Raw genomic sequence first — 16,678 nt, forward strand, 5'->3', positions numbered from 1 at the left:
TTTGTTTCTTTCTAACGCGTGGAATTTGTCGCTAGCTCTGTCTCTTTCGCACTCATTGTAAAATGTCGAATATACGCTTGCGCGCTCCCCGCTGACTGTAAGTTGTGTGTCTCTTTCACTCATATATAATGCATCCTTGTCTGGCGAACGTCGGCGATAATCGTCCACGTTTACTACCATGATAAAGCTCGACTTGCACTTTCTGAATAGTATGGAGATAAATAATAAACATGACACGAGATTTATCAATCATTTTATATTTTATCGAAATGGATTCCAATAAGATTCCACTAAGCAATAGTTTGACACAAATTATAACGAAAAGTATAATACAATATACATTTGTATTACATATAAATATATCACCTTCGGATAATACTGAACATCGTTTTTAAATATAAATGTTCATAAGATTTCGACTGTCCGAAGCGGTCTGAAACATTGCGATCTTTTCAAAAAAGAATTTGCTCCAAAAGATTGTTTAAATGTTGACACTGACATTACAAACATCGTAAACAATACGATCAATAACATTTTTCACGTAACAATATGAATGTTTACATTCAATAATCATCCACAGAGACATCTATGGAGAGAAATCTGGCGAAACCTGAGATATAACAATAACTCAAGGTTTTATATCTCAGGTTTTATAGAAAATTGTATGGGAAAAGCCAATTTTACAGGAACCGTTTCAATGAAAATCAGAAAAATTGGCAAATTCTGATAAGAAACAATTGACCTCGACAAACCAAGGTCTGGCCAACAATCAGACTCTAGTGGGAATTGAACCCGTGACACCTTGCACGAAAGAATACGACACTCATCACTAGACCACGCTGCTGGTTAATAGATAATAATTATGTCTTGACAAAACGTTCGCGGTCAAACGCTCACCGACATAATTTCCCCGACAAAACTTACACGGACATAACGTTTACGTGATAGAACGGTCACGCGACAGAATACTCACCGACAAAACGCTCACACATTCTCATATTAGCAAGGAGCGCCTTCGTTATAATTAATTTTATACAATCCATATAGTATGCTTCCTTATTCACCTAGAATTACAAGAATGTGTTGTAAATTTTTCCGCCCCAAGATAATTTTCATGGATTCTTATAAGATTTAAAACAATCGATATTTTACGCCTTATGAAAACCATCGACAGTTTTATGTAATAATGGAAGTACTTAGGGATTTCATTTATTTAATATTTAATTAATATTGTAAAGTTTTAAAAAATATATTGAAAATTTCTTTATTTCGGTTTTATTATATCGGAATTTACATAAATAATATTAATAATACATTTATATAATTTACTTGTTGATTTGTATAACATTTTTTGGCATCAAATTGTGTAATTAATTTAATTAACTAAATCTAAAATGAATTTAATTAAAGGTTCTAGGCTTGTTAGGGACAGAGATGCTGCAATACCCCAACCAAAACGATTTTGTATGAAGAAACTATATACGGGTGTATGCAGTACACTTTTAGGTAAAAGTGAGAACGCTCGACGGGAAAAGCGGGGCTAGATGTTGGTTGCCATTATGCCGGCGCCAGACATGTGTTCAAAGATGTGATCAAATAAGTGTTCACATGTGTGGCACGGGCATTTGATCCTATTGTCACATATTTGATCACTTAAGTTCGCTTTGCCGTTCCGTGTCGGTTTTTTAGCGCACATCAAAGGGATAAAAGTCCAAATGTTTGTGTGCCTGCCACACTGCGCGAAGCCCAGTTGCGCGAGCCTAGTTGATCAAATCTTTGAACACATATCTGGCAGATACAACAATATGTGACCAAATGTGTGAGCAAAGTCTTCAAAGAAGTGATCACTTGTTTGACCTCATGTCTGGCACCGGCATAGTGGCAACCAACATCTAGCCCCGCTTTTCCTGTCGAGCGTTCTCACTTTTACCCACTTTTATTATACTACATATTATACGAGCCGCCACTGTACATACATACGTATGCACAATATACGTACATCCAAGGCACAAGAAGTGAAGTTTTCAACTTATGAATAATCCAAATCGGAATTGTGTACTGGAAATTTTCGTTGTACATTTTCCACATATTCTTTTAGCGCGCGGAAAATGTCGTCTCCAAATTTTCCCGAACACGTGAAAATTCGTAGCGACTGTGTGAGTCGAACTTTAGCGAGTTTCACCCCTCTCGACAGACGGGGGTGTTTGAACCTAACCTAACACATTTCGCGAATTTTGCCCGAGTGTAATGTCCGGCCATCGGGCCACGTTGAGACGCGATTTCACACCAAAATCGACCAAATTCAAACCGGAAAAATGACCAAGAACGTCCCCGAGGACCCCACGGTCGCGTTGACATCTCAAAACCGAAAAACCGAAACCGGAAAACCATGTGAAAACACACAGTAAACACTCGATCGATATCCCCTTGCACGGAATATCTCTTCTAATATTGTGACTTTGTACCGCGCGTGTATTGTATGTGTGTGTTTGTGAGTGTGCGTAGATTTTCGCGCATTTCCACCAATAAATAAATTCGCATCTTAAATTTTTCCTTATATATAAATATAAAAAAAAGATATTTTTGTCTATATATGTACATATTTAAAATATTAATATTCGTGACAATTTTTCCTATAAATTTACATAATATAACATAAGTGCTTATCGGTGTTGCTTATATGTGTGTCGCTTATTGTAATACAATAATAATGCCTTCGCTTTGTGTCTTATACTACGATAAATAATACACATTTGCATAAATGAAAGTGCTTCTTAAAAAAATTAAAGTAAAATTTAAGATCATACATTCGTACCAAATACCAAAAGCGTCTTCCAAGTATACCATATAAATAAATAAATATTTTGTATTATTTCTATTATATATCGTTGACTTCAAATGTTGATACTGATTTGTTAGCATCGCTATGATGATGGTAAATATTTAATTTATTTTTTACTATATACATACATACATATCTACATGTACATACAATTATATTTGCCTGTGTAATTTTATCGAAACTTAGGGTCATTGCAATGTTCATATGCGTACTAAACACGCAGAATGATTCATAGCAGCTGCAGTTTCACTCCAATGATTTTATTTTTATACAAATATATACAATGTAATGTATTCAATACATAATATGTACTTCAAAAGATGTTATTATAACATTTGACTCGTGTACGTGACATTTTTGTAGTATGAAAAATTCTTATCGGAATCAATTTAGAAAAATGCGGCATATATACGGGCTATTTTTAAAGTAACATTTTTTAATTTTTTAAATATATTTCGAATATCTTTAAAACTTAATAAGACGATTATTTAGTTATATTTTATATTTATATAAAAAAATACTTAAATTGTTTAATTTTCATACAAATTTTCATACAAATAGTATATTTTCAAGTTTGTAGTTCGTAATTTACGAGTATATTCATGCGGGTTTTCGTTGAACATTACAACGCGTCCATACTTACTTTAAGTGCTTTCTTTGTATAATAAAAGATGTATATCAATTTAATGGTCTAAAAATATTAATGCTATAATGTCTGTAGTATAATTTAGTTGTTGTCGTTTTTCCATTATTTTTTTTTATGTACAAAAAAATATTTTTATAATGTACCATATCTTTGCCGTACTTGCACAATGCGGACACCAATACATATAACCCAATGCTATGCTAAAAAAATAAATTTAAAAGCCTTTGTCTAAAAAGAGTATGATAAACTGATTTCTCAAGACGAATATTTCGACATTGGTCTTTTGAGAGCTAAAAAGACACAGATATTATCTTTACTCTCAAAACCATTTCGTTGAAATGGAGGACATAAACTCGAACGTAACATCATTTATTCTCCTCGAGAAGTTCGCCATTTATCTACCTCTCTTAATAAATCCACACCATTTTGCTTCTATATATCCATTTATCTTTCTTTGAAACTGTTGAATGCTGTTCCGACAAATCTACACCAATTCCTTCCACGTCGAATAATTTCCTTTCGAACTGAGCTATCGCTTTTCAATCTAAAGTATAAGTGATTCAATTCCAAAAGGGTCAAAGTCTGAAATCAAATTTTGTTTATAATTCTCGCATCAAATTTATGTAGTTTCATACATCGTACTGAGTTATAATAGTTCATTTCGTGGACATAACTATACAAGTCCTATGGAACTTGGCCGTTTGAGGTTATAACCAAAGTCGTTTATATTAATCGAATAACTTAAATTACCATTCAAATGCTACCAATTGTAATGATGAGTCTACCCTGCAAAGTGGAACGTTAAAATACCGAATACTAAATACTAGGATTGTACCATAAAAGCAGAAGTATTTATCGATAACCAAAGAACAATGCTTTTCAAGGGGGCTTACTGTTCTAAGGGTGAAGGTTGACATACTAGAATCGTGTTTAGAAATTTTACACTCCCGTGACTCAATATTTTTAATAATTCAACTTTCGTCACCCCTACTATAAAAGTATCCTTCCTCAAACACTTCAATACATGACAAACAGCGCAAATGTTTGTCACAGTGAAAAAGAGCTACCCTCGAAATCAAATATACTTTATCAAAATCGGTGTAATAAATGTCCAAACTCGCCATTGATTTACTACCCTTTCCCAAAAAACTTTTAAGGATATATTTCTGTGTGCTAAAAGCTCTACTTACATATATAAGCACGGTAAATAAAATCAATCAATACAAAAGTCTTACATTCCCTCAAAATTTATGTTTTATTTTCTATTTTGACATTGAACCTTCCAGATACGAATTACAAAAAAAAATAGAGCCCTTGACATTTGACATTTTCAGTATTTTGGTCCCTAACTTTCGTCTTAAATGTCGCCAAAGTTCATATTCGTCCATAATCACTCACATTTTAGACTTTCACTAATTTCTCCGATCTTTCACACTGCTATTCGTCTTCATTACATCGGCTCGACACCTCAGTAATTATTCTTTTGTCCTCGAAGATTGCTCCGAGATGAAAACAATGACCCAGGTACACACCAAATGTGGCACCCCAAGTCTGCACCACCGCATTAATCACCTCGCCCTTGCTCACTTGCAATTCGAACCTTCTCCACGACCCCTCAGATGCACTCAGACACCAGGTTTCACATTATACTCGCTTTTCACAGCGACTATTTTCCCTTTTTTTTTTTTTTTTTCCCTCAGCCTTCGTTAAAATGACGGTTTGAATTATTTTTTCCAGTATTCCGCGCCCCCTTGCAAATGAATCACTATTGTGAGAATTCTTTGGAAAATACCCATGAGTTTTCTTTTAATCCACCTGTTGGAGCCACGCATCTAATCCATTTGATTGCTCCTCGGAAAACCGCATTCCTATTACCCCTTTTGTTTTGCAAACCGAGTTAGATTCCACCCCAAAAGCTTTTCGGGATTTGGTCAATAAATATTCATTAGTTACAAACGTGGTATCCCACGTGGGTGGGTGTCGGCCATAAATCCTACTAAAAAATATGCGTAATCTATCTACAAATCCCCCCATTTTACTTTGTAAGTACGTGAGAATGAAAATATAATACCCATCTTGGGTCTAAAAGTAATACAATATTTATCAATCGGCACATTGGTAACAAATCGTAGTCTTCTAATATCGGAAGATGCTTCCATTCTAGACATTTTTTTTCCTTTCGTCTTTGCATTATACTATTCGAAAAGCTGCAGCAACTGAAAGACCATTTCCTTTCCGTCCTTACACACGTCTTACCAAAACTTCATACTTTAAATCATCTTCTATGCTGGCGTGTTTGCCAAAATTACAAACATATGTATACTACGTAAGTATTTGTCGAGATTTGTCACTACACTACTATTCAAGATTTTTTACAAACCTCCTTTTCGTTTCACTTACTATTACAATTAAGAGGACTTTTTTATATCTCTTATCTCTTATTTCTCCGTCCCTCCACATTTCTTTTAATCGAAAGAATCGAAAGATGTGTCCAAATAATTTAATAATACGACATTGGAAAACAGTACGGAATTTATTATTGCTCTTTAATTTAACACTGAATAATAAATACAAAATCATATTATCGTTTACATGTTTTGCTACAGTAAAAATCATAAAAATATACATAATTAATCTTAAGCGTACATATTTTATATTTATATATGTATATATAAAATAATGTGTACATTCAATAATAAGTTTATTCAATATTTATTTTTTAGCATTTAAATCTATCTTAATATAATACATGTAATATCTGAAAGTAAACGTTTTCCTATAGCTCGATTCGTTCGTAATTTGACATTGTAATCTATTTTTGGATATTATTTAATTACCTTCAGCTTAAGGGGTTGTATTATATGAAACCTAACAAAAATAGCATACATTGATTCTTTATTTTTAGCCGCCACCTTAACTTTTATGACTGAAAGCCTCTAAACAGCTTCCTGGATCGATATATCAATGCATATTGTAACTCTACGTTGATGTGACCTTAAAATTTAAAATTTAGTTGTTATATTCTGCAAATAAAATATAAATTTGATTACATCAGATGTTTTACAATGAATTCTAAACTGTTCCAGACCAAGAAATGGCCCTAGCTGTCCTCCGAGAATACAAGAATCTCCCGTTCCCAGACAAATAATCATGGAGCAACAACAGCAGCAGCAGCAGGGTTCACCTGTCTACAGAATGACACCATCATCCAGAAGCAAAAAGACGGATTCTTCACAACAAACGGAAACGTCAAATTATAAGGTGAAAATTGTATTGATTTTATACCTATTTATGTACATGTGTTAAATATTCATTTGTATATATACATATATATGTTCATACGTAACGACTCATTATCCAAATTGTACGTTTATACTTGTGTACGTTTACTGAAATCGTATTGATTGCTTTTGTATATAATGGATTTCAGGTATTGAGTTCTAATGGCCACGGTTCGAAAAATGGTGAAAGTCAGTGGAAGAAATATACCGATTCACCGGGTGTGGGAAGCCCCGTTCAGGTCTCTTTATAAATTATAAATTATATATTAATCAAAATGATTCGTTCAAGTGTATTTATTTATTTTATTACTAACAATTCAGATAGATGCTAACTTGTTTCAAACAAAACTGATCCTAACCCAAATTAATCAAAACTTAGAATTTAAATACTTTTATATTAAATTGTCTCAACTTTACAAAAATTTAAATTAATCAATATAGAATGAAGATTATAAATTAGATTTAAAGTGAAGATAATAAGGGAGGCAGTGATTATAAAAGTTTCAATGCTCTTGTTTAGTACAGTTATATGTACACATAATAATTTAACTATTAAATACACTGGCCAATTACTATGGCCCTATTTTTAAAATATAAATGTAAACATTGTTCTAAACCAAACCTGAATCATTTTTACACACCTCTTCTTACTTCAGAATCGATTTTGTCGTGTGACGAAGTTTGGGTTCTTATCCGATCGTTTTTAAACTTTGCCATTTTTTATAGTTGTATCTAATGTCAAATCCATAACATGGTTGTAAATATAATTGTTGGGATAGTACATACATATATGGGCTCAAATATGCTTTGAGCAAAATTAAAATGTTGTTTTGGCCTCGAAAGGCTTCCGAGTGTACCTACAGTGAAAGATTGAGGTGAAGTGTGTGCTTAAGGCTAAAAATGAAAACAATGCTTTTATTTTTTCAGAGCGGTGCACCAACTAGTCCTATTGGCGCTAGACGGAGAGGCACGAGTGGTTCTCAAGGGGCTGGACAGAAGACCAAACAAACTGAAAGGCTCACTGCCGCACAACAGCTCGGTACTACAGTTCCTCCGCCCCATCAGGTAATCAAGGAACCGTTACATAACCACTCTAGTTCAAGATTTTCTATCATTGCTTTTAAATATCTATATTAGTTGTATTACATGCATTATTTGAACTATCCTTAATACTTTTTCCAATCAATATTGCCAACTTTTTCTCCGTATATGTATATACAATCTAATAATTGTTTCAGATGCATTTTGCACCAATGAATAGTGGTCACCATCCTTCAAAGACTGGTCCTGGTGGACAGGTAATAAACCTAATTTGTTAATACATATTAAAAAGAAAATCGATCCTTACTAATATTATCAAACTTTAACAGTTGCAGTCACCAGGCAGTGTCTCATCTCAATCTTCCAACCGCTCCAGCCTTGGAAACACCGCCAACAACCACATAGTGCCCAGTGGTAACCCCATGGCCAATATTCCTGGCTCTGGAGGCAGTGGACGTGTGAAAGGAGTTCCACAAAGCTTCGGCTATGTCAAAAGACCCGGCGGACAGGCAAACAACACCAACGGACAAACTCCGCACCAAAACATGAGCATGCCTCAAATGCAATGTATTTAAATTTTCAATTTTAAATAAATTCAATCGAAATTCTGAACAAAAACATGATTTTAAAACCCATTTCAGCTGGTGGTAGAACGGCTCAAGTGTCTGCCGTTCCGAGAACAAAGGTTAAAGTGTCAGGTGGTACTCAAACGTGCACCCAAGATCTTCAAATTCACAGTATGTGTTTCTCAATATGAATCAAACTCATTCTTCTAGATATGTTGTTTAATGAAACTTGAATTCTTAGAAGGAGGCAGCGGAGTGAAGAGTTTTTCTCTCAGTGGCAGTGCAGCTTCACAACTTTCACAATCAGTTCGCGAACGGCTGATGCTCGGGTCTCAGAGTCTGCCCAAACCTGGATCTCACGACTTTGCTGTTCTGTTCCAACATCACAGGTATATAATCAAATTTCTACATTTGCGAATAAAAGTAAACGTTCTTATTTCTAAATGGAAATTTTTATTTTTCAGAGTACCACCTCGAGGCGGCATGAAAATCAGTGACGGAAGCTTGTCTGATACTCAAACGTATTCTGATGTTAAATCTGACTATGGAAGCCCTTACACGTCATGGTTGAGGCATAGGTTAGGCTTTTTTCATATTAACAATTATTTAGATTATTGTGAGACAAATTATAGGTTGGAATGCAAATAGTGAAATATATTCAGGTCAATATATACATACATATATCCCAGATTGAAATATTGTGAATGATTCATAAATTTGTAGTCGAAATCTAGATAATGTATAACTTTTGACACATCCTAGATTGAATTTTTTTTTACAAATACTTTTTCTGATCTTTAAATATGTTTTTATTTTACAGTAATACATATTCAGCAAGTGGAAGACTTTCAGAATGTGATTCTATGGAATCTTTACAATCCTTACAACCCACGGGCAGTGCTAGAGTCCCGGCTCCACCTCGTCTTCTACATCAAACTCCACCATCAAGATTGAATCGGAGTAACAGCATAAGGTGTGCATAGAAAATATTCATATTGCCATACAATTGAAAAACATTCAAATAACAATGATAACAATTAAACATCAAACACACTTAATAATTTTTTTCCAAAAATCCTATAGCTATCTACGTGACAGGACATTTCCAAGGTATTTTAAGCGAATTTTCCAAATGAAAAAATAAAAAAATAAACGGCACTCTGCTAGCATGAGCTATTGTTTATGTATTTGCAATTGTGTTTGCTTAAGATATCTTACGTGTAACTTAAAACTGATGCTGAGATTTTTAGATCCATTTTAGTCCTAGATTTCTCAGCAATGGAATGAACGGTTTTAATGCCCCAATGTATTGAAAATCAAAATTTTTGAACAGGATCATTACTTTTTAATACACTGAGTCACTCTAGTTCACCGTTAACTATTTACACATGTGCAATTTAGAATTAATAACATCAGGAAACCAGGATTTGTTGAAATATTTTTAGCAATGTAAGCTTTTGTGAAGTGATTATTTTAATTACTGCTTTTTTCACACATACACATATTAGGGTTAAACATCGGCAAATTGTGAACTATGCAATTATACATAAAATATTCTAGACAGATGCAGGTTGGATCGCTGTAGTACTGCTTATACCGTGGGAATGCTACAGTTATTTAGTTTGCATCTGTCATTTCAAGTCCACAATTTGCTACAAATGTCAACACCGCTACATATTATAGTAAAATAGCACTGCAGTACTGTTGTGTGGTAAATTTTGTGGTTGTCGCTTCGTTCACTATATTGACATCGATATTTATCCCGCTTTACATCGGACAATCGATGGCTTTCTGCGACGCTTCAACGATTGCATTTATAAACAAAATGAATTTCCATCTCTTAAAGGTCTACCAAATCCGAAAAACTCTATCCGTCAATGTTGCAAAGATCGTCCGAAGGTGACTACGAACCGTACTATTGCTTGCCGGTGAACTACGCAGACGGACAAGGTAGTACGATATGATTAAAAATCATCACACGAAATATATACACATATTTAATATTATTTCATCGATTAGGCTTAGCTTATGGTACGTCAGAGCCACCGTCTCCATCGCCACGTTCAGCTCTGAGCCCACCACCACATAGCCATCCTCATAGTGCTGGAGTACCACCACATCCGTTGCTACTACCATCGGCTCACCATTCTGTCAGACATTCTCATCATTATAAGAAAAACGATGATGGTATATAAGCATGCATATTTATATATTTAATATATTTGTATATTATATACGTACGTACTTATATTGTGAATTATTTTGCAGCTCACGGTTCGACAGCTAGTCTTGTGTCCACTGCGTCATCTCTGCATAGTTCCGCTGAAGAGCGTCAAGCTCACGAAGCCAGGAAACTTCGAAGAGAGCTGGCCGATGCTAAGGATAAAGTGCACACTCTTACAACTCAGCTGACTACTAATGTAAGTCGAATTTTTATTAAATTGTATTTTTGTAAGGGATGTAACCGTTATGTAATTTTTATTCAACATACATATTTAGCAATGTGAAAACACGCTATTTAATACAGAATCTACATATTATGCATGTAACACCTATAATAAAGACTAATCCTGTGTAAGATAAAGAATATACATATGTTCATATAAGAAATAAAAATTTTGATTTGAACATCGCTGGATATATGTATGCTTAAAATCTTCTCAGAATCATTGGTGCATTTTATGAAGCTTTTTTGTGATAATTGATTGAGGAATTGAAGAACGCTAGTTGCTAAGGGCAAATAATAAAAACAAACTACATATATAAATATATATTTTTCATTTCATTTACATATGTAGCTTAATAGTAAGAAAAAAATGTATTTTTAATTTATTAGTCAGCTAAAATATTCTTGCCCAAAAAAAATCACGTATTTATGATACACAGTTTTCCTACTGCCAAACTAACTATAACAGGGTATAATTCTCTACCAAATAATTTCTATGCATAATTAAAAAATGCTCAGAATTCTAACGAGACCTTTGATTTTGGGCTTAAAATAAGGTATGATAAATTAATCCCCGAACCAACATAACTACAAATATTCATTCAATTTTATATGTACATTGATAAATCTAAAATAAATAATCAGTAGAAAGATATTGAGGTCAAATAAATAATCGATTAAAATTCTCCGTTAATGTTTCAGCACTAAAAAAAATATTCTAAGAACTTCCCAGTTTTATAATACACCGTTATATAATAGTATGCTTAAGTACATACATACATATATATTCCACTTCTCTTAATGTAAAAACAAGTCCATAAATATGATTTACTAAGCGAAAAAACATTTAATTTGTGTATAGGAGATTCATTATTATGCTTATTGTAGAATTATTCAAATTTAAATAGTCTCAGTGGAATAAGTTTTGGCCAAACTTCTGTTAAAATTGTACATCTATCTCCATATAACGTGATTTTAATTGCGCTTATTGTGTGTGTAATATAACGCTCATTTGACTTTAACCAGCTAAAGTATACCTGTAACAGTTTATTGTTGGTTATTAGTAGAGATAGGACCGGAAGCGTGCCTTTCCCAGGAAACTGGGCGTTTTAGGTCTATTTTCCAGGAAATAGAACAAATTACAAAGTTAGAGTGCAAAAAAAAAGGTTCATCATAACAATGAACAATGCACGGCGAACAATAAACAAAGAACGGCACGCTTCCGGTCTTAAGTCTAGTTATTACTAATAACTAGAGGTAGTACCGGAAGCGTGCTTTTTCCAGGAAACAGGGCACTTTGGGTCTATTTTCCAGGAAATAGAACAAACTACAAAGTTAGAACAATAAACAAAGAACGGCATGCTTCCGGTCCTACCTCTAGTTATTAGTAGATGTAGGACCGGAAGCGTGCTTTTTCCAGGAAACAGGGCATTTTGGGTATATTTTCCAGGAAACAGGGCAAACTACAAAGCTAGAGAGCATAAAAAAATCATAAAAATGAACAAAGCAAAACGAACAATGAACAATGAACGGCGCAAAATTGGACCGCTCTTTAGTTATTACAAATACAAAAATTTTAAGGGCCGGGCCGCACCGCTCAACTCGCGAACAACTTGGCTGAGGGCGACCAGACCAATGCATGCAGGTAGATGGGACATGCCGCACCCGTCAACTTGTTTGTCGCACACATTTCCATACATTTTTTCGTGTCGCGCGACTAGTCGGCCGACAAAGTTGCACGGTGCGGCCCGGCCCTACGAATGTTAATATGAATAAAGAAAGATTCTACATACATATAATTGACCATTCAGACATATATTTGTATTTCAGTGTATGTAATTATATATTGAATTTGACTGATAAGAGCTAAATAGTGGAATTTATAGCTTTCTGTTTCACCAGTTTGTTTAAAATGTGCTGACAATCCGTCTTGCGTATATTTTAATATGGTTTTGAAACTCGCCAGCACGACCCGGAAGTCTCGTTAGCAATGCAATGGAATTTTTAGCGAATCTAACCAAACTGGCATCTATGTTGTGTGTGTAATTGCTTTTTTGCCGTTTGTTCTGAGAAAAAACCGACAAGAATTCAAATTGTGGTCGACATTGTCGATTGTTAGTATGCATAGGCGCGCGCTTCACTAACTGACCGATCGATAGAAAAACCAGGTTGCGAACCGGAACGGCATTTCTTCGTCAGATCGAGCTGACTCCGGAGACAAAGAAAGCTTCTAAAGCACGTTTTCCAGACGAACTTACGGTATCTCGTTCCTATCCGTGCAACCGTGCCCTGGAAGACCTTTTCGTCTGCAACCATATTTATGTATGATCCAACCGGTTATTAATTAAAACACTTTTCAAATCATACATATATTCAATTATACTATGGAATAAAATAAGACATAATAAACTAACCAACATCAAAAACTCTTTCAAGTTTGCCTATTGCCAAGTTGAAGTATACATAGAAGTATATATACTCCTAGTGCATTCCTATTAGGGGCGTTAGGTTTCAACTCATTGGAGTCTCGTCGGAATATGTTACTGGGAAGGCACTTTTTTAAGCTGTTGAATGGGATAATTCACAATCCTCAGGTTCTAAATGAATTTAGGTTTAATGCACCTAGTAAATTCAGGGACTTGAGATATCGTGATTTGTTTGTTCCTCCTGTGGCTCGCACAAATATGTTGACAACGGCTCCTATATCTAGGGCTATATATCTGCTCAACCGGATTTCTGGTGAAATTGACCTCTTCAATATAAAATATACTAATCTGGTTGAGTGGTTGTTGAGGAATGCCAGTGGTTGATTTTGCCTATTATAAATGTGAATGATTGTTATTACTTTATCTATGTTTTTTTTTTTTATGATTTTATGATTTTAATGATGTTGTGTCAATATTGTTATTTTTATAAGTTATTATTACTGTTATGATGTTATTATTACTGAATGACCGGCCACAGTGACGCGTTGGAGATCTCTGTAATGTCACTTTGGCTAATATGTTAAATAAATAAATAAATAAATACATATGTAGATAGATAGGATTCTAAACTTTACACACCTATGCATTTCAAGATGGTCAGTTGACAAATTTGAAATATTTCACTCTTATGTAAAACAAATATTAAAATTTTAATATGATTAAATTTTCCGCATTTCGAATGTTAAGCATTTGCATGTTTACACATTTACGTTGAAATTATTCAAATTATATCCTCATTTCGACATTTTCTCTTGCTTTAAAAAAATATCAAGCACGTAAATGCGTTACGCCATCTTCAATTTCAATTTTCGTCCATCTCGGTTTCAAATCAAAAGTTTTAAAAACACTCATTAGCAAACAAGACGGCGTACCCATTTCAAATATTATGACAAGGTTTTTTGACATTGGTAAACTATCAAAAGTAAAGTAAACACACGCATCTTCAATTTACATTAATTTGCACGTAACCGTGTTTATTTCTTTTTAAAAAAATCAACATCATAATTTTTTTATCATGCTGTATATTTTTTTTGAGATTTTATTAGTATATATTCAATAACAAGCCCGGCTTAAGTATATAAACAATGGAAAAAATATCTGTTAGTTTTGTTTTGACTCTTTCAAATACACGTTTCTATAAATTGTAGCGTAAAGCTTAATCTTTTCCGTTCGTATTGTGTTAAGAAAATGCTTCAAACCTGGATAAAGATTGTATGCAGGAAACGACCATCGTAAATCAACGCCTAAATCTTCAATACAATGAAACGAAGGTAACTAAAATATTTAGAAAGAAAGCCATTAAAGTTACCTTGCGCAGGTAGACTAATCTTTTGTGCGACTTCATCCGTAAAAAAAACTGTTTTACGTTGAAAAAATGTTTTTCTTAAGTGCTAAATTAAAAAAGCTTTGCTGATACAAAAGTATTCAATCTTTGCAATGCAATCTGAAGCACTTCAATTCCAAAATTAACTTCAAGCGTATGACGAATCTAATAACAACATTATTTTGAATATTCACGCAATTTTATTTTATTTTTATTTTTACCAGGAAGGCCTAACAGGTAACCCCAATGCGCCTTCCTGGCCAGAAACATTGTACATTTGAAACAAGTATTATCAGTAAAGCCCGGACCCAGAGGGTGCCGCATATTGTTCAAATGTTGTAAATGCATTGTTTAAGGTTTGCCGAACCTTTTTTTCAAAGGATTTACAACAATGGAACAATGAGCGACACCTTGGCTATCCTACCTCTAATTATCAGTATTATACAAAGTAAATACATATCAATTAACATCCACAGACACATCTATGGTCAAATTTGTAAATTTGCAGCGTTTTATACAATTCAGCGAAATTCGATATTGCTGAAAACTCGAGATTTTGCGAGGAAATGGGCAAGGCTGCCAATTTTTTGAAGTCGTTTCAATGAAAATCAAATAAATTGGCGAACTCTGATAGGAAACGATCGACCTGCAGTCGCAAATCCAAAGTCTGATCAGCAGAAACCACTGGGATTTGAACCAGTGACCACTTTGTTCAAACATTATATGCTAACCACTAGTCTATTCTGCTGGTTTACCCGGCTTCGCTCGGTATTTATAATATAAACCGTTTAAACATGGCTAATCTTATTAATAGTAAACATTTTATTAAATTTATTTGAATACTTTTATTTTTTATTTTTTGTTAAATTTAACGTCACTGATTCTGCGAACCAAAACTTACATACATACATACATACAAATTCTCTTTCGAAATTATATATTAGATTTTCAATAGCCAAATTCCCCGGCGTTGCTCAGGCGTGTAGAAGTTAGATAAAGGTTGAACTTAAACTTCTTAAAACTGATCTTCGCTAAATCCGTGTACAGTCTTAATAAAAGTACTATTGAAATTTTATATCAAATTTAATGGCCGTATATTGAAAAGTGTAGATTTGTATGACGGACAAACGAACATTTTATTGTTTGAAACAAATGAGCGATGTTTTATATATCGCGCGCCTCTCTCTGATTAGTCAGCGCACGGACCAATCACGTGCGCTTATTTTCAAAAAGTTACTGTGGCCAGTGGCTGTCAATCGTTGTTGGTGCATACATTTGAATTTTCCAATAAACGCATTATAATGCGCATAGTTTTCGCAAACTGCATTCCGGATGCCACCGTCATAAAAAACTAGACTCATTCTATGTTTCAAATATATGTACATATGTATATAAGTATATAGGTATTAATACAAACGTTCGAACGAGTTTTTACCGTTAAGTGTGGAGTTTGTTGTTTGAGCATTTTTTAAACGCCATTAAATCAAATTTGCGACGTATTGAAGTCGTCTGATACACGCGATCGCTTAATTGGTCAATTTTCCTTGTTACGAATATTATGTTAAAAAAATATAACAATAATCGTATTTCATAGTAGCGTGTATATGTTCTGCTTAATGAATCCAATTTCATATAATTATTTATTTTCAATTTTTAAACTCGTAATTGAGTAAATAAATCAATTTAAAATGGCATAATCTCAATTCAATTTCGGATCAACTTGGACAGGTGTATAAAATCGTCATTTTAATGGTTTTTATTTATATGTCGATTTAACTTACGTATATTATCACGTATAGTTCAAAATTAATTAACTTTATAAAACACTTTCTTTAGAATCTATTTGATTCTACTTTATTACACAGCCAATGCATATCTTCTTCGCGTGAAATGTATTATACAAAGCTACTTTTGCTTGTTCTATATGAAATTAAGATTATTATCTTCTTTTCGTTAAGGACTTAATTAGGTTTATTCAAAAGAAGCTTATATTGCTACTTTGAAATCTGGAATATTGTCAAAGTAATGTATTTACCTGAAGACCAA

General features: G+C 33.7%; 1 protein-coding gene across 1 annotated transcript in view; it reads left to right on the forward strand.

The window, feature by feature from the left end:
- Window positions 1-16,678, forward strand: part of sick (sickie) — a 148,330-nt gene that overhangs the window by 93,255 nt on the left and 38,397 nt on the right. Inside the window, exons 8-19 of the mRNA XM_077431128.1 lie at window positions 6,575-6,749; window positions 6,919-7,008; window positions 7,697-7,834; window positions 8,008-8,067; window positions 8,140-8,377; window positions 8,452-8,547; window positions 8,618-8,765; window positions 8,841-8,954; window positions 9,197-9,349; window positions 10,223-10,326; window positions 10,396-10,563; window positions 10,645-10,796. Coding sequence (XP_077287254.1) covers window positions 6,575-6,749; window positions 6,919-7,008; window positions 7,697-7,834; window positions 8,008-8,067; window positions 8,140-8,377; window positions 8,452-8,547; window positions 8,618-8,765; window positions 8,841-8,954; window positions 9,197-9,349; window positions 10,223-10,326; window positions 10,396-10,563; window positions 10,645-10,796 — 1,636 coding nt within the window. The remainder of the gene's footprint in view (window positions 1-6,574; window positions 6,750-6,918; window positions 7,009-7,696; window positions 7,835-8,007; window positions 8,068-8,139; window positions 8,378-8,451; window positions 8,548-8,617; window positions 8,766-8,840; window positions 8,955-9,196; window positions 9,350-10,222; window positions 10,327-10,395; window positions 10,564-10,644; window positions 10,797-16,678) is intronic.

Source organism: Arctopsyche grandis, chromosome 5, assembly GCF_051622035.1.
Source record: "Arctopsyche grandis isolate Sample6627 chromosome 5, ASM5162203v2, whole genome shotgun sequence".
Classification (NCBI taxonomy): Eukaryota; Metazoa; Arthropoda; class Insecta; order Trichoptera; family Hydropsychidae; genus Arctopsyche; species Arctopsyche grandis.